General features: G+C 33.1%; 2 protein-coding genes across 3 annotated transcripts in view; one reads left to right on the forward strand and one right to left on the reverse strand.

Annotated features, from left to right (window-relative positions):
- The window catches only part of LOC147076129 (uncharacterized), a 208942-nt gene that overhangs the window by 135409 nt on the left and 54507 nt on the right, over window positions 1-19026 (forward strand). The gene's annotated exons all lie outside the window — the stretch shown is intronic.
- On the reverse strand, window positions 1732-18617 carry LOC147076136 (uncharacterized). Of its 2 annotated transcripts, XM_085941214.1 has the most exons (7): window positions 18386-18617; window positions 18008-18157; window positions 16761-16892; window positions 14490-14798; window positions 10553-10756; window positions 5138-5290; window positions 1738-4134 (listed from the first exon to the last, which is right to left on the reverse strand). In XM_085941214.1, the coding sequence occupies exons 1-7, from the start codon at window positions 18527-18529 to the stop codon at window positions 3160-3162; spliced, it is 2067 nt and encodes a 688-aa protein (XP_085797340.1). In that variant the 5' UTR covers window positions 18530-18617; the 3' UTR covers window positions 1738-3159. The 2 variants fall into 2 exon arrangements, with proteins under 2 accessions (XP_085797341.1, XP_085797340.1); XM_085941215.1 differs by lacking the exon at window positions 5138-5290 and having other exon boundaries at window positions 1732-4134.

Below are 19026 nucleotides of genomic sequence, written 5' to 3' on the forward strand. Positions count from 1 at the left end.
TAGATTCTGGCTGATAATGATGAATTAAGTCGTTATTTTATAGGTATGTACGTAACATTAACTTTTTTTTTCTGACCATGTTTGATCTTAATAGGATCATATGGGCCTCCACAGAGTCGAGGTAATTAACAGATTTTGTTTTTTTTTATGAGAAATGGATGTCAGCCACTTGCTCAACCTATTAGGTCCATACCCTGAGTCACACACAAAATAAAAAAAACAGTATGTGTACTTGCCAGACCCAGGATTCGAACCTGAGACCTACGGCATGATAGTCCAACACTTAATCTACGCAATTAAGTAATTAATTTAATTTTAATTAGTGTATTAATAATTATTAATAAACTAGCAGAGCCAGTTTTCGCGCTAGGTTTTGCAGACAGAGTGGCGTCTTAAAGACGAGGTGTTGCATTTTAATAAAACGATGGTAAAGTAAATCTAAAATCGCTGAAGTTTTCAACTTGTTTTCCATTAACAATAATTGTTTTTATTAGAAATATAAAATTATATCACTACGCAACTAATTATGACTAGCAAATAAAAGACATAAGAAATTTTCAAAAAACTATTTATTGAAACTACTTTCTTTTGAAGTTAACATAATACCTGTCACGTACGTAGACATGACGCAATATTCTATTTAATAGTACAAAACTTTTATTTGATAATTTAAGATTACATTGTGACTACTTCCCGATCGTACCTTCTGCGCGGCAGCACCGTTAGTAAAACACGTTCGAACTTCGAAGCAAACAGAAACAAGAGAAAATTATTTCATTTCCGACACGTCAACAAGGAATATTAGTAAGTTATAATTATAGTTTCCAGAGCGCGTGTTGCATGCTATAAAAATTTGCAAATACAAGAAACTATTTTTTAGTAGAAACGTACTCAGGTACTCAGAAGTAACCTGTTTCAAGCAATTTCAACCGCCATTTTGCAATAAGACGGTCCCCAGGGTCCAAATATCTCGAAACCCAGAGGACTAACGACATCATTCGGTGAGAGATAGTAATATTTTTCAAACCTTCATTTGAAATGAATTTTTCAGTTTCAGGTGAGATGCCGCGTGTTTTTCCATCGAAATAGCTCTTAAAACCAAACATATTTTATGTAATATACTTATATTGTTTTCACATAGGGACGTATTGAAGATTTAAAACTGAAATTATTGTACACCAAAGTCTTAGTAGTTTATAAAAATAAATTTTAATATTGACACAACAATGTATATTATAAAAATATGTCACAAGAATGATTCTTTTTGTGTTTTTTCATGTGACCAGACTGTCAATGTGTTATCACATCGGTCACAATTAAATAGCTTTTCACAAGAATGGATTATTTGGTTATATTAGTATGATTTATACAAGCGTAATCACTGTGTACACACTTTAATGAGGTTTCCCCACTGTGCGTCATTTTGTGTAATTTCATAGTGACACCCCGAAAGTCCGGGTAGGGAGGGGAATCGGGGCCGCACAGTCTGATCCGATCTCCGCGCTCGACTCTCCGGTCGACCGGGCGTCGATTACGCCCTGGTTAGCGTGCTGTCGGTCGATTCGTGTGAGTCACGCGACCAGCTTCCACCCTTTGACTAGCTCAGTGATTTAAATTGTTTAGGGCGGTCAATTGAAGCTGGATTTTGAGGTTTGGGTAGAGCACGTTCAGTGTAAGGTTAGGCTTTGACAGTTGATTATGGTGGATATTCACAATGAAACACACGTTGTTCGTAGCACAGAGTTTTATTTTTAACTTATAGTTCACAAAAAAAGGTACATACACAACACACAGATACACAATATTAAGTTTTACACCGTTTAGAATTTTCAACAGCCCTAAATTTGGGATGGGACACATACCGCGTACCGCGGCCAGGTCTCCTTTTTTGGCTTTATCGCTGTCCCTTTCAATCTACCCCTGAACGTCTACCCCTCTCTATCATTCTTGCCCGCAGCAGAATGCTTGGCCTTTGCCTGGGTTTTACCTTAAGGGTCGTCCAAGTCACCTTTTTGCCAGGTAGTTGAAAGTTACAGCGATTTCAAAGAATTGAGCCCAAAAGAAACAACATTTATAGTTAATTAATACAAATCATTGTATTCATACAGCGGCGATAGAAGGACTTTGGCTTGGCGGACTATAAGAACCATGAATGTGGCATCCATATCTTCGCTCGTACTTTACCCTAAAGGGGTCCTCCATGCACGTAGAAACGTGGAGGTATCAATAGTATGTTATAGATTGTTACATGTCGTGTAGTCAAATTTAACCCCATTTTAATAGATTTCAACAGAGTGTGCCATTTTGCGTATTTTCATCGCACAAGATTGTATACATGAGTAATTACATTGGACACACTAAATCCCTTTTCACCGCAATAAATCATTGTGTGTTTTCAAATTATTGGATACTATGGTTGATTAATTGCATTGGTCCCATTTAAATGATTTTTTACAAGAATGAGTCATTTTGTATTTTTTCATCGAAACAGTTGTAATACAAGAGTAATAACATTGTTCACATTTAAATGGCTTTTTAGCAGAATGTGCCATTTTGTGGACTTTTAACGAACTAGATTAAATACATGACAACTTATATTGATCACATTCAAATGGTTTATCAACAGAAAGTATCAATTTGAGCGTATTCATCGCGCTAGACACTATACACGAGTAATCGCACTGATCACGTTTGAATAGCTTTTCACCGGAATCTTTCATTTTGTGTTATTTTATTGCACTTGATGCTATACACATGTACACACATTAACCAAATTTAAATGGCTTCTCACCAGAATGTATCATTTTGTGTCTACTTATCCCGCTAGACACTATACACGAGTAATCGCATAGATCACATTTAAATGTCTTTACCAAAATTCATCATTGTGTGTTTTTTCATTCCGCTATATGTTGTACACGAGAAATCGCATCGACCACACACACAATCATTTTGTGTGTTTTCATGTTGCTGGATGTTATACACGAGTACTTATACTGACTACATTTAAATGGCTTTCTACCCGAATGTATCATTTTGAGTATTTTTATTCCGCTAGATGTTGTACATGAGAAATCGCATTGACCACATTTAAATGGCTTTTCACCAGAATGAGTCATTTTGGGTGTTTTCATGTTACTGGATGTTATAGACGAGTACTTACACTGACCACATTAAATGGCTTTCATCAGAATGAGTAATTTTATGTTTTTTCATAGCACCAGATGTTATACAAGAGTAATCACATTGGTCACATTTAAATGGCTTTTCACCAGAGTGAGTTATTTTGTGTTTTTTCATAGCAGCAGATGATATACAAGAGTAATCACATTGGTCACATTTAAATGGCTTTTCACCAGAATGAGTCATTTTGTGATTTTTCATGTTTTCAGATGTTTTACTACAGTAATTACATTGGTCACATTTAAATGGCTTTTCACCAGAATGAGTCATTTTGTGAAGTTTCATACTACCAGATGTTATACATGAGTAATAACACTGGTCACATTGGAATGGCCTTTCACCAGAATGAGTCATCTTGTGTACTTTCATGGCGCCAGATACTGTACATGAATAATTACACAGGTTACATTTAAATGGTTTTTCACCAGAATGTGTCATTTTGTGTATTTTCATCCTATTAGATTTTATACATGAGTAATCACATTGGTTACATTTAAACAACTTTTTACCAGAATCATTCTCTTTGTGTAGTTTCATGGAAGCAGGTCGATTGATGATTTCATTACATTTACTTGAATATGGATTTAAATTAATCTTTTTCTTAATGGTTTTATTATGAACCACTTTGTGAATCTCCAATAAATATAACGATACAAAAATATTAAAACAAATACCGCACACAAAATTTTCGTTGTTAAACGATTTTTTCTCTAATTTTATAACAGGTACTAATAAATCGGGACTTGGCGCGTTAGATTGGATCATATGAAGACGTTTAACAGTGCGACTGACGCCGTCTTCATTGCCAATTGTCTTATAATATACCCCCAGTTCTTTCTTAATGTCTTGTTTGTCAATCTGTATTTTGTCATTTTGCCCTGGTACATCTGAGAATCTCTTCGAGAATCTGAGACTCGCGTCATCAGTCAATGTAGGGGTTGTAGGAATCGTCTAAAAGAACAATAGGTCATAAGTATTGTATTTAAAATATGATAAAAAACACACGTGAGAATTTTTTAAATGTTAATTAAATCTCCAATCTTTTAGACATTCATTAATAAATATTGACACGCAGTGAAGGAAATAATTTACAAAAAAAGGATAAGTTATATTAGTGTCAAAAACCACTTCTGTTATTCAACAAATTTTTATTAAATTTACAACACTGTAACATTATTTTAATTGAACATACATAATTTGAAAACTATGTACACTCATTCTTAAATAATTAAAACCAAAATTGGCGAAACTTGATAAGCAATTCATCTAGAAACTTTTACTTAATTTGAATATATACAGTTAGGGTGCACGTGCCCTAATTAGTAAAGCGCATTAGCCCGAATTTTACACATTCAAGTCTCGGTGGACGTCCTATACAAAAAATGTTATTTCTATTAGGTATATACTAGGTTTGTGTATCTTTCATTGGTGTTTTTAATAATTAAAAATCTTGTAACCATAAACGCATAGGTATTACTTACATAACTATTTAATTTTAGACACATCTTAGTTACACATCACTAGGGAATTCCAGATAACGAAAATTTACAATTGAGTATATTTTTCGGCAACAGACTGGGTTTACTGTTAGATTAAACGAATCAGATCTAATCAAGTAAAAAATACTCATTAAAAGCTATATGCTTAACGTGACATAATATGTAGCTAGTATATATTAATGTACCTAAACATGATTTCTTGATAAAGTTATATTTAGTGACAAGCAAATGATGATACTAAATTCAATGCTTACGGGCCGTTTTAATCAATTTTGTAATTAACGTGTGAATTGCATTTGAAAAGTAATTAGCAAAAACATATTTTGTGCGCCCCGTAAACATTGAATTAACTATCGACCGTAGGTAGGTACTTGATGGAATGTAAATTTCAATCCATTAGAATTAAATGATAATACATTATTAACTGCACTAATAGTGCATTGAAGACTGACTACCTGATTTAATGGTCCACGGTCCATATAAAAGCAGTCAGGTTGAGGGTCCTCGTGTTTGATTTGTCGTATTGTTTCTACTACATACTCGTTGTTTAGATCAATTCCATGTAAATTCGTCTCCGATTTTATAACACGAAAGTCTGTTGATGGTTTCTGAAAAAAGCATGTTTTCATATAAAAGAAATCGGTTATGTATGTAGACGCTCATCTCTCCGCCTATATTGGTAAGACCAAGCTGAAAAGTGAAGGCTTTTACCATGCCACAGTCACCGCCATCCATTTAAAACAGACGGACAGAAAGCAGCAGTAAGCTCAGTTGCCGAGTACGCCTCTAGAGTCTAGACTCCAGAGTGTGGTACCAATCAAACCGCACGTTGAAAACATGCTTCAATAATTATTGTTTGACTAAATTCACTGGTTTACGTGACGGACGTTACTTTTAAGCATGAATAATATATATATAAACAAAAATACATTACGTAAAATCAACGTATCAAGATTTTCCCTGTGGTTAATTGTCTAAGTCAGTCAAAACAAATTCATGCGGAAGACGATAGCTTTTACTTATCTGTCATAGCATTTGTGTGTATGCATGAGATCTATATAGATAGACAACGGTATTCATGACCCAAATACAAGTAAATTATTACAGTCATGTGAGTTCATTTGTTACAGTGTTGACCTTGGCAGAAGTTTATCTAGGTCAAGCAGGCAGTCCATTTATTACTACTACAGCATTATAAAGAGCATAAAGCAATGATGACGACCATGTGACACGCGAATGTATTATTTTGAAATGAAAAAAAAAACTTTTGTACCTACCTACTTAAAATATTTTTTTTACAACAAAGTTTGTCAAGTAAATAGATACTTAAGAAGGTACTTATATAAAAGGTAATAAAAAAGAGCAGCCGAGACTTTCAAAATTATTGGTGGACTGAGGAGTATGGCATGATTCGAATTCAATAAAGCAGTATGTATTGAAGTTATACTTCTTTATGCGCTCTTGGAAAATCAGATCAGAGTGTATTTTTGGCGTGTGACATGTAACACATAATTTATTTTTTCACACGAAAAAAATCGCACTCGATTGCATTCGAACCACGATTGTTCGGTATCAGCCGAACGCACTGCCTTTACGCCACATTATGATAATGCAATCGTGTCAATTATACACTATAATATTATAGTTTAGAATTGTTCCGTAGCCAAGGCAGCGAATTTATTATTGTCGGAGTTGCTAGACGATTGATATCTTTATTTTAGTTTTCATAATGTCTTCAACAAATGCGGAGAGATGTAAAAAATATCGCGAGCGTCATCAAGCAGAAAAAAGAAAAACAACAGCAGAACGTGTTCGAGCTCACAGGCTACGGCAAAAAATAATTGCAGAAAATAAAATTACACAAAAGGGTAAAACAACGGCAAGTGGTGATTCCAGTATTATTTCAAATCAAGACATATGTGTAGTGACTCCGAGACCATCACGTCAGCAAGCTCATATTAGTTTAACACAGAATAATTGCAATATTATTACTGTACAAGCTGAGGTACATATATTACAAACTTCTCCTCGGCGTTGTAACGGTCGGGTAACCAAAATAAGCGACTATGGGGAGCAAAAAAAAGAAGCAATTAACTGAAGCCTCTTTCTTACAAGCTCTCTCTAATCAAGACAAGTGATCGATTAGGAAATTATTTTGTTTTGTTACGCCAAATAAGTATAACTTCTAACGTGCGTACATAAGTACACACACCGTTTTTTTTTTGTATTCTGGGACAATTATTGTATGCAGAATAATTTATTCAGTAATACATTATTAGGAGACAAACGATAAATCACCCCTTGACATAATCAAGGACGAACAAAAAGAATTTTATAACAGCTGCTTGTTATTTTGCTTAAAATATAATCGCTAAAATGGAAAGATATCTCAGTATCTATTACAAATTTGATAATGCCATCTATGGAAAGGTGATAGCAAAGTCACTGATTCATAAAAATAATCAGAAATGGTGTCGATACCATGTTTTTTGATGTGACTACATGGATTATTCTCCAGACGACATTTTGAAGTCGACGAGTGAGATGGTAGCTGTTACTAAACTATTTTTTAAAACACGGAAATCTGCACATTATGGTTGTAAAATTTGATGAGTATTTAGTTATTGATAATAATTTTAAAGCTTTAATCGAGTAGACACACTTCCCCCACGAAAGTAAACGCGTGGGGTAAGTGTGCCTTTGTTTTATGTCACACTTCACCCATATATTTTTTTATGAATTCGCATAGTCATTATTTTAACTAGTGATGGGACACGACGCATTATTTATATCGATCGAAAAAATGTTCGCAATTGAAATAAAATATTTATAATTTTATTGTTATAGTTTTATGTTAGCTAAGTAGGTAGGTACTTGGAAGAGTATATGTGTTTAAATTTAATACACAAGTTTTTAAAAAAAGTGCTTATCTAAAATGTGATAATAATAAATGTGCACTTTTTCCACATGTAAATATAAACGAAAGACAGATAAAGTAGCTTACGACCAAGGAAAATTACAAAAAAAAGTTGAATGTGTAAAAAAACAGGATATGTCATATGGATATGTATAATCATGTTTACGAAAGAAGACAAGACAGATTTAGCAGAAGTACAATATTACCCAAAGAGATTGAAACATCTTTTGCATAAAATTTGCATACGTTGGAAAAGCATGTCTCACAAAAAAGGAGTCCTCGAATTAATTGGACAAAAGAAAATAATATTAACACACCGTTTAAAATCGAAGTACCCGGACACAATTGGTTTATAGCTTTTATTAAAAGAAATAAGTTATTATTTAAAGATGTTGGCTGCTTAAACCCTGACAGTTAAAATTATTAACATGGAACATGCTTTGCCCACTGATTCTCTGAATGCTGGTTGTCTAAATTCGAAGGAAAATAAAATAAATTGCGGGGTGCGGGTCACACATTATTCCCGAAGCGCCGTTCGCGGCCGACTGAAGCCACGCCGCGGAACTTTCGTGACTTTCGTATTTTTTGTTTTTGTTACCGCTACCTGTGCGATGTTTTCGAACAAATCCGGCCGGGTGGTCAAGACAAAAGCATGTTCAATGCTAAAAACCGCAGCCGTAGAATATGTTTGAATAAAAGTTTGCGATTCTTTTGTAATCAATTGGTACTATATCTTGTCTTATTAAACAGTCCAATCATCAACCTGAATTAAAAGGATTGTCCACAATGGATATATAATGTTGACTGTTAACTTGACATAACAAGTTTTTCCCATGATCCTTCAAAAAGTAAACTCGTTAGAGTCATCGGATTTCCGTCAACTACCTACGTCAATTAATAAAAAATATGTCGTTTTTCTTTCAGGACATCACTAGCGCTTCATACATTAGTATGACACACCCCAAAAAATGTTTTGGTCCATTTTGTTGAAATTCTATACTGTAGTTTTAACTCAAGACTCAATATCCATTAAATGAAGTATTACCTTTCTATGCATATAATACGTTATGGTTTTGAAGTACTTTTGGAATAAAGATGAATTTAGTCACACGTACCCCAATATTGGGGTAAAGTAACAAACTGACTAGTGATCAAAAATTAATTTTAAATTAACCCATTATTAGATACATAATATATGATAAGCTACCGTTGATAACCACCTTGTGTATAGAATAGACCCACTGAATTATACTTAAGGGGGGACATGCTCGTCGAAGGTCAAAATTGAGTTTTTATTGTATATACAAACCATGATCCTGGACACTCCTTAAACGTTGTAGATGATCTATTTATATAATTTTGAAGCCTTATTATCTTTTATAGTTATTTTAAACATTTGATGACTGCATGAAGTATTTTTGTTACATAAAATAGTATTCTTTTAAACCTCTCGCTCTAATGTTTTAGAATATAGTCATATTTCGGTACATAACTGTGCAGTGGTGTTAAGATTTTTTACATTTATTAATTTTTAAACGCATTTATAAAACCATTAGCATAATTTATTACGAGATAATTTTTGTAAAATATTCACGATAAAAAATTATATTGATAATCTCTGTGATCCCAAATTTGACAAGAATTAGGCATTTTATTATTCAAAAAATCGGCAAGATTAACACATTTCAAGATGATTCTAAAGATATTTATTATAAGCTATGTCTTTGACCATTCAAGTGTGATAAACATCTTATGAATAATGATTGCTTTATAATAATTATTGACCTAAGAATAAGGTAGTGTTTTTTTGAAATACGCCATTTCTTTTGTCATTCCCCAGTGGTTAAGCTACAACATACGGCCGTAGCCATGAATTGACAAACTATAATTAAAGTAGGGAGTAAAATGATATTGACGCGCGTGTTTGAACATGTACCGTTTAAAAAAAATAAAAAAAAATTCGGTTAGGTACATGTTCAAACACGCGCGATAACATAATTTTACTCCCTACTTTAATTATAGTTTGTCATTTTATGGCTACGGCCGTATGTTGTAGCTTAACCACTAGGGAATGACAAAAGAAATGGCGTATTTCAAAAAAACACTACCTTATTCTTAGGTCAATAATTATTATAAAGCAATCATTATTCATAAGATTTTTATCACACTTGAATGGTCAAAGACATAGCTTATAATAAGTATCTTTAGAATCATCTTCAAATGTGTTAATCTTGCCGATTTTTTGAATAATAAAATGCCTAATTCTTGTCAAATTTGGGATCACAGAGATTATCAAAATAATTTTTTATCGTGAATATTTTACAAAAATTATCTCGTAATAAATTATACTAATGGTTTTATAAATGCGTTTAAAAATTAATAAATGTAAAAAATCTTAACACCACTGCACAGTTATGTACCGAAATATGACTATATTCTAAAACATTAGAGCGAGAGGTTTAAAAGAATACTATTTTATGTAACAAAAATACTTCATGCAGTCATCAAATGTTTAAAATAACTATAAAGGATAATAAGGCTTCAAAATTATATAAATAGATTATCTACAACGTTTAAGGAGTGTCCAGGATCATGGTTTGAAAATACAATAAAAACTCAATTTTGACCTTCGACGAGCATGTCCCCCCTTAACTAAATTTAAAAAAACCCATATTTTCCTCAAAATCGAAGCATTGAAATTAAAATGAGAATCTATGCAAAAATTTCAAATGTCATTGTCTTGGAACAAGGTTACGTGAGTTGTCTCCCTATTGAAATATGGTATCTATGTGTAGATAAGTTACTAATTTACCTACTCAAAGCGGAATTAGACGTCAATCAATTAATATGTGGATCAAGTCCAATAAATTATGCTATTTTAGATTTAATAATAATAAGATTCGATAGGGTTAGGTAGATAATTATTAACAATAAGAGTTCCTTTGAAACTTACCTTATCAACATCAGTAGCTGTTAATATTTTTGGCGACTTGTTTATACTCGTTATAATCGGTGAAAGTATTAAATAGTTTCCTTTGACGGTCATTGAAAAGTTCCCAATTCGAGTTCCGAAATGAATGCACTTTTCTTTCGGAAATACACTTTTTTCTTTATTACTCTTATCGTCGGTGCCATTTGTTAATTCCCTCTGAGAATGCTAATCAGAAGAAACATTACAATATTATTTATTACATAGTACATACTACCTATTATCGATTAAAAAAAATAGATCGTCAAGTAGAATAGAAAACTAACTTTAAAAGCGTGGTTAGGATCACTAGCATTCTCTTGTTCGATGTAAGTAATAGATTCTGAGATATTTCCTCGTAATGCCTTGTCAAACCAATAATTCTTTCATGACCAGATTCGAATTTCGCGTTTTTTTAGATCATCGTTAATAAATTCGTGTCCCACGTGACAATAGACTTTTGCCATAGAGAAAGGATATTGATAGTATTACCATATGAGAATTATCATGGAAGAGGTTTCGATTGTTCAACTATTTGTGTTAACACTAAAAAAATCCTATAAAATAGGTACATTGTAAGTTTAATAGCATAATCGTTTTAATCAATAATTGAAAACGACACCTATTTGGTAGGTTGGTATGTATCTATACATGCATATTGTGTCTGAATTTAGCCACTGCCTTGATACAAAGCCTTATCAATATTTTTGTACAAGCGCAATTCTCGAACAAGTAGTAAGTGGTCCCACTGTTCAGTTGTAAAAATCAGGTCGATCACTAGACATACCTGTTGATTTGCAAAACTACTAATAAGCCTTTTTTCGTTTAGTATATTCCATAATATTGTAGAGTGGAGTAAATAAATAATTATTGTCGATTTGAACTGACTGATATTTTAGTTTGAGTTCTATCCAAATTTAACTTAGGTACCGATGGCTCAGTTCCATAGTGGTACAGCTAGGAATTAGTAGTTTTGACTAATGGCTCAGTTCTTTATTAGACGCTCGTATACTGGCTGACAAAAGCCGAACACAACCGAACATCAAAAAGTTCAGTTTTATGTTGTCGGACTATAGTTCATAGATTGTTCTTCTTATTTACATTAATGCGGTACATTATATTACCATATATACTGTAGGGATTTTCAATCAAAATAAACACTCTTGGTCTAAATTCTAATGGATTTAAGTTTTGTACTATTCCATTTGAGTCGTTTTTTGCGACCTGGGATTCGCCTTTCGGCATCTTCAGGCATTATCTGCACTCACCCAAAAGGTATATACACACTGACAATAAATACAATTAATTCTAACTTATACAATAAGCTAACACAAAAACGTAGGTAAAAACTTTATCGACCAACTATTAAGTCCAGGTTAACATGTAACCCCCCCCCCAACATCTACATCCACCATCATAATCATTCCACCAATCAATTACAGTCCACTATGAAAAGCGCAACCATATCGCTCCCCTTGTTTTAAACTATTACAAGTCAAAAAAGTGACATTTTGAGTTAATAATGCAGAATGGTTGAACATATCATTATTTATCTGGTCAAGGACTATCACAAGTCTAAACGAATTCTAAGGAAATACAGGACAGAAAGAATAGTCTATAATTTTTATAAATAGTATTATGTGATATTTAAAGACAATGTTATTTTGAGTTGTTATAGTCTTAAATTAGGATTCAAATTTTTAGCGAGCTTAAAACTATGACATCTTGAATTATCATAGGTCAGGAATGGACAAAGTAAATAAAACTTGTGTTGTGGTCACACTAGTGACTAGCCATTCTGAAAACATTGACAATTTCACAGTAGTTTGTTGATAAATACAATAATAAATAAAACAAACAGTGATGAAATCATAGAAAAGGATCTCAGAGAAACACGTGAAAATCATAAGAAAATTGATACCGAATTAAAACAATATGTTAGAGATCACATCGATTGCATTCCTAGGGTAGAATCCCACTTCCTGAGAGCTCAAACATTCAACCATGTCCGATCTAATAAGATCAAATGGGCCTCCGCGGTGTGGTTTGTAATAACATATTTTTGTTTTTTACGAGATATAAATGTCACCCACTTGCTCAACCTATTAGGTTCATACTCTGACTCATACACAAATTGAAAAACAATATGTGTACTTGCCAGACCCAGGATTTGAATCTATGGCCCACGACGCTACACCAGACTAACTACCAGGCAATTTATTGATGGCTCTTTAAATTTAGCAACACTATAGGCTATACAAAGGAAAGTGTAAACAAAATGATCGACCTTTCGTGAAGTTATCTCAGTATTCTACGATCTTTAATACAGAATTTAATATTAGGCGCTTTCAGTCAAAAAAGATCAATGGTCAGCACAGCATATACAAATTTAAATGATCCACAAAAAGCAAAACAATTAATTGCAGTTCTCTCATAACCCTGTGGTGAAGTCTCAAACTTCTATTACATCAGAAAACTTGCAACATATTTCACAATCTTTGATATTGGCGAGAAAAGGGGTTCTGTTGTATCTCGAACGAAGTGACTGCTAAAAGAGGTTCTAATGAAATTGGTAGTTATATTTACATACCATTAATTGAAAAAGGAATTATAAAAAATAAGAATGTGCATTTTTGGTCCGATAATTGTGCTGGACAGAATAAGGGTAAATATTTAGTTGCGTTGTATTTATTATTGGAAACAGAAAATATAAAGTCTATAACGTAAAAATATTTGACCACGGGTCACACCCAACATCAGTGGATTGCGATGCACTCACTCATTGAAAAAGAAAAAAAGAGAATGCTAAAAGTGCTCCAGTCTTCATACCAGCTCAATGGTTACCCATTATAGCCATGGCTGAAAAATATGGTGAACTTATAGAGTTAATGCAATGCAATGGCAACTGATGATACATTTAACCTGAAATTTCTGTCCGATGAGCTGGGACAAAATTATGTTATAACTACCGTAGGTACGAAGGTAACATGGCAAGCAATCAAAGTCATGCATTTGAAAAAAGAATCACCGTATAGTTTTTTTCATTAAAACCAATTTTATTGATTCTTCCTACGAGGAAATTAATATAAGGCATCGCATGACGGGTCATCCGGTTAACATAAATATGATAATTTTACAGAAAGCTTATAATGAGCCACCAGGAATAACCATGCAGAAAAAGCAAGATATTTTAACTATATGCAAAAAAAAATGCTACCGATGACGTACCACGATTTTTATAGTAATTTGAAAGTCGCTAATAGTATTCAAGTGGCAAGAAATGTCTTGGTTCACGAAGAGAGTGATGGAAATTACTCTGATTAATTCTAATTTATATAATATATAATTTTCATTACATAATGTGCAAAAATCTTGAATAGGTTATCATAATCTTATACAAATATATATTTTAAAAATTCGGTAGGTCTGTGATGGTTTACCTGTTCCAGTTATTTTATTTTGAAATAAAAATTTCAAATAACCATTTCGTTTCTTATTTTACTTGATATGCATAATATATTGAAGAGCTTTTATGTTGTTTCATATTAGTTTGTATTGTGTGCATGATGGGTTATTTCAAAATTTATCAAAATAGTCCAATTTTAGACTATGACATTTCAAAAAAACTACCAAAAATATGTGTTTTGTATAATTTTTCAATATAATAATAATTTCATACAAAAATACAAGCCCTGATACACATTGAGCAAGAAAATCAGTTTGGTACATACATTTTTAGATTTAGTTGAGAGGGTTTGAATCTTTGAATCCAATTATCTCAGAATGCTGTTTTTTGACTTGTCATACTTTAAAACTAGGGGTGCGATATATTTTATTTCGTACAATTCCGAAGTGTTTGAAATAACAAATTAATATACTTAATAGTAGTAAGTAGCAATGATACAATGACAATGGAACGTACCTGTGAATCATTATTGAATATTGACGAACCCGAGCATTTACCAAACTCTCGGAAGGTTTGTGGTCGAAGAGCAACTTCATTATTCACGTCATGCATACACTTGTGATTGATCAGAACCTTTTTTGAAGAGAAAAATGCATGACATACATCGCATACAAAATTATTGTGATAAAAGGAAGCTCTTGTCAATTTTAAACATATTTCTTTATCGGGAGCATTCACTTTTTCTTGCTTAACGTCATGTTCGTGTATTGTAATTGCATCGTACGGCTTTGCGGCTTGTATCTTAAGAATATCGGGTGCTCCGGGCTGAAAAAAATGAAGAGAATGCTCCTTGAATTATTTTATTATAAATATTGTTATAAATATTGTAAATTTTAATAATAACACATCCTACCGACGAGCCTACCTATATTGAATGATCAACTTAACTTACCTAATATACAATTCCTATATGATGATTTATTTACGATATACAACCACGGTGGCCGCGCGGCATAAGCGTTGGACTATCATGCCGTGGGTCCCAGGTTCGAATCCTGCGTCTGGCAAGTACACATATTATTTTTCAATATGTGTGTGGGTCAGGGTATGGACCTAATAGGTTGAGCAAGTGGCTGACATCCATTTCTCGTAAAAACAAAATCTGTTATTACAAACCTCTACTCTGTGGAGGCCTATATGATCCTATTAGGATCGGACGTGGTCGAAGATGTATATAGGTGTGTAGATATAGGTATGGATACATGTGTATACAAATATATATTAGGTGGGTTTATTTGTTGATAAAAAAAGTAGGTATAATGTAAGAATATTATTGAAAACTAATTGTTTAAGAGATAACTTCAAATTTAAAGACTGATATCATAGATTATTAACTCGATAGTTAACTCCATTAATTCCCAATACGTTACCATTGTTCCCAGAATGGGCGATTTTACACCTCTTGAGTGCAGTATTTTTGTTTATAATTACTAATGATCTATTATTAGGTTTTGACGAGTTATGATACACTTATCGAGTGTATTATTATTAATAAGATAGGGGTTTTTTACAAACACTTCAACTATTCATAATTTGTTTGTTATATTTTTTTGTGATCCTAGACTTAATAGGTAGGTGATAATGTTTTTACCTAATTTATTGTATTGATTTAATATATTAGTTAGAGTTAATAGTATTCGTGGTCAGTGTGTTTTGGGTTGTGTTTAGGTGAGTGTAGTACACAGTGCCTGAAGATGCCGAAAATCGAATCCCGGGTCACAAAAAGCGACTGAGTTGGAATAGTACATAACTTAAATCCATTAGAATTTAAATTCAAACTCTTGGTGTTTTTGGATTGTTTTGGATTTACACTTATACACAATGAAAAGGGGTATAATCTGAGGGAATATTTCAATAGCCAGAGTAACCTCCTATAGCTAGAGCTTTTAATGTCGAATGTAATGTATGTAACGAGCTATGGCAGTACGTGATGAGTTAAATGATTTATCTGAAACGATAGGTACTGTTACACCCATGATTATTGGGCCTCTCCCGATAGATTAAATTAATTGTTATGGTATAACCATGTCACCTGACCTCTAGTCAAGCCCTCACGACTCGGGAGTAAAAAGAAACGACATAACCACGCATGGGCGTAAACAAATTAGTTAGAGAAACGGATATAGAGAATTAAGTTTAAAGTTAAAGCGAATTAGAGATTAAGCAGTAATATTAAGTGACGGAAATGTGTGAGAATAATATTGTGAATTGATGATCATCTCAAGTTGACATTTCAGTAAATGCGTTGCTGTTTTAGAGACAAGTGTGGTATTAAACTAATTTTAGATACTTACTAGCAAAAATGATTAATTGTCAGAAATCGCGATTCATGTGCAGGCTTTCGTTTCGCCTGTAGTCACTGCATGAAGAAACATGCTTGAAGTAAAAGTAAGTACCGAATGTGGCATGGATAACAACTTAGAAGTAGGTACATCTAGTTTACACGGGATTCATAATGGCCCGAACCATGGCAGTATTAAACCATAGCAAACACTTGGTTTACGTACCTACTAAAACATTCAACAGTGTCAAGTTGTTGTCGGAGCGGTTGGTTGTTCAATGGGATATACAACGGTTGGATTTGAGCTGTTTTGTTATGTCTATGGTACCTACTGCTGACAGCTAACAATATCAAAATATTAGAACGTTTTACAGTTCATTCCGTCACTATAATCATTCCACCCCATCACACGATCAATACCCATTAGTAGGTAGGTAGGTACTTACCCGATTCAGTTGTTCCGAATAAGAACAACCCTGTTGCGGATCTTCATAAATGTCTTCAATAAGCTCAGTCTTGATGTCAATTAGCTGAGTATCTGTCGTCAATGATATTATTGTTGGGTCTGAAACAATATTCTGAAAAACCAAAACATTATGTAATACGTGTGGAACTCGACCACACTTGAGGGGTCTCACCTCTTACAGTCTGCAATGAGGACATGTGGGTCTATTCAATATTTATCGACAGCTAGAGTGATAAAGTGATAAATATTACCCCAAGTTTGATAATATTTATCACTTTATCGGTCGATAAGTATAGAATAGACCCAATGGTGTGTATATCGTTATCTAACGCCAAACTTCAATAAGAACGAGCATTTTAAAATATAATGACAACAGACATATTGCAAACAATACTAATCTGCGATAATGTTTGAATAATTATCAATGTCAATAATTCATACCTATTATAAAATAATTTAAAATAAAACAAAATGATATAACGAATATAATTATGGAGATGTCATAAGGACACCTCTTAGTGGAGGAGACTGGTCCATACTCAATCATGTCGACCAATTCAATTGCTATACTGAATTATTAAACTTTAAAATAAGAATACATACTTTTAATTCAAAGCGAACGTACCAACGTTACCTTATCTAAATAAATCGGTTTAACTATCGCTGGCATATCATTTACAGTAATTACACCTAATCGTTGAAAGTGTTAAATAGTTTCATTCTACGGCTATTGATAAATCCCTAATTCGAATTACAAAATATCTACATAATTCTATCGGAAATACACTTTATTCCTGTTTACATAAATATATAGTTGGCGTTATCAGTTTATAGACCGAAGACCGAACTGACTCCGGCGAACGACAGCCCTCTCAACATAAAAGGTCCGTGTCTGGTATCATGTGTAAACCCCCTACCTCTTAGTTCCGTAATCCGTCCATCAGGATCCTCAAATTACAGTCCACTGCTAAAAGTGCCAAATTTTTGTTTATCTCATTTTTTATTGATTGAATTTACCTACCATACAAAATAGACAAAGTGTTCCATTAAAAATTACGGATTTGCAAAGTGTTCCATCGCAGAAAAGTTTAGGAAACTCTCTTAGAAAACGTCAGTTTTTCGCTTCATCTAATCGAATTCGTTGCCCTTTCGCGCATATTTTTTTTTTGTGTTACCGTTATGATCGTAGGTATGTAGATTATTTAATATTAATAGATTTTTGTATACCTGATGTTCTGTGTAGCATTCGGAATAAGTAGGTTGAGAGTTATCATAATAGCCTTTCTCTACAATATCATGTTGAACTATCTCATTATCCGAGTCAACCCGCTCAAAATCATTTTCCAATTTTACAGTTGTAAGGTGCTTTGAAGGGATCTAAAAAATCATTGATTGTATAAATAAAAAAGGATATCAATATCTTCTTATGACAATAATAAACTTTATTCCTGTTTACTGATATCGCTGGCGTCATTATAGTATGTTGATTGTCTGAATTACAATATTATTTATTACCTACACAAATATTATGGTTGGAAAAAAAACTATCACTAATAATTCATCAGGTAGGCAGTTTTTATAATAAATATCCTCTGAAAAACTAACCTCGACAGCGTGGCAGGGATCATTAACATACTCTTGTTTGATGCGAGTATTTAATTCTGGGTTATTTCCCTGTAAGGACACATTGAACCGATGTTTCTCATTTGCATCGGGTTGGAAGTCACTTGCTTCACGTTTTACGTCCATTTTACGCTTTGTAAAATGTTATTTCTCTAAGATTATCGAGTCACACCAATGAACAACTAGGCACCTACTGTAAAACATGAACCAATATGGCAGCCGTGATTATAGAAAGTGTCGCGCTGGGCGGGTATGACCAGTAAATAAAAAGAGAGACATGACCAACGACAAGAAAAAGTAATAAATTGTAGAATAACACTTCACGCGAAAAAGGAATTGCAAACCATATCCCAATGACTTCAAAGTCAACATGAATAAGAAGAAATTTATTGGTAAGTAAGACTCCTTTCATTAGTTTATATGGCCTAGTTGAATATTTATTCATTGGTATTTCTTTTATAATTACTGGCAATACAATGCAATATTTAAATAAGACCAAACGTCTATTGTCACGACTGCCAATAATTTACATTGTCCATTTGTTTTAAACACGTAGCAATGGAAGTGAAACGCGAAGCAGATGAAACTGAATCATATTCAGAAGGGCAGCAATGGTTTGACGT

The sequence above is a fragment of the Rhyacophila brunnea genome, unplaced genomic scaffold (assembly GCF_057557595.1).
Source record: "Rhyacophila brunnea isolate RB1 unplaced genomic scaffold, BYU_Rbru_1.0 scaffold_13, whole genome shotgun sequence".
Classification (NCBI taxonomy): Eukaryota; Metazoa; Arthropoda; class Insecta; order Trichoptera; family Rhyacophilidae; genus Rhyacophila; species Rhyacophila brunnea.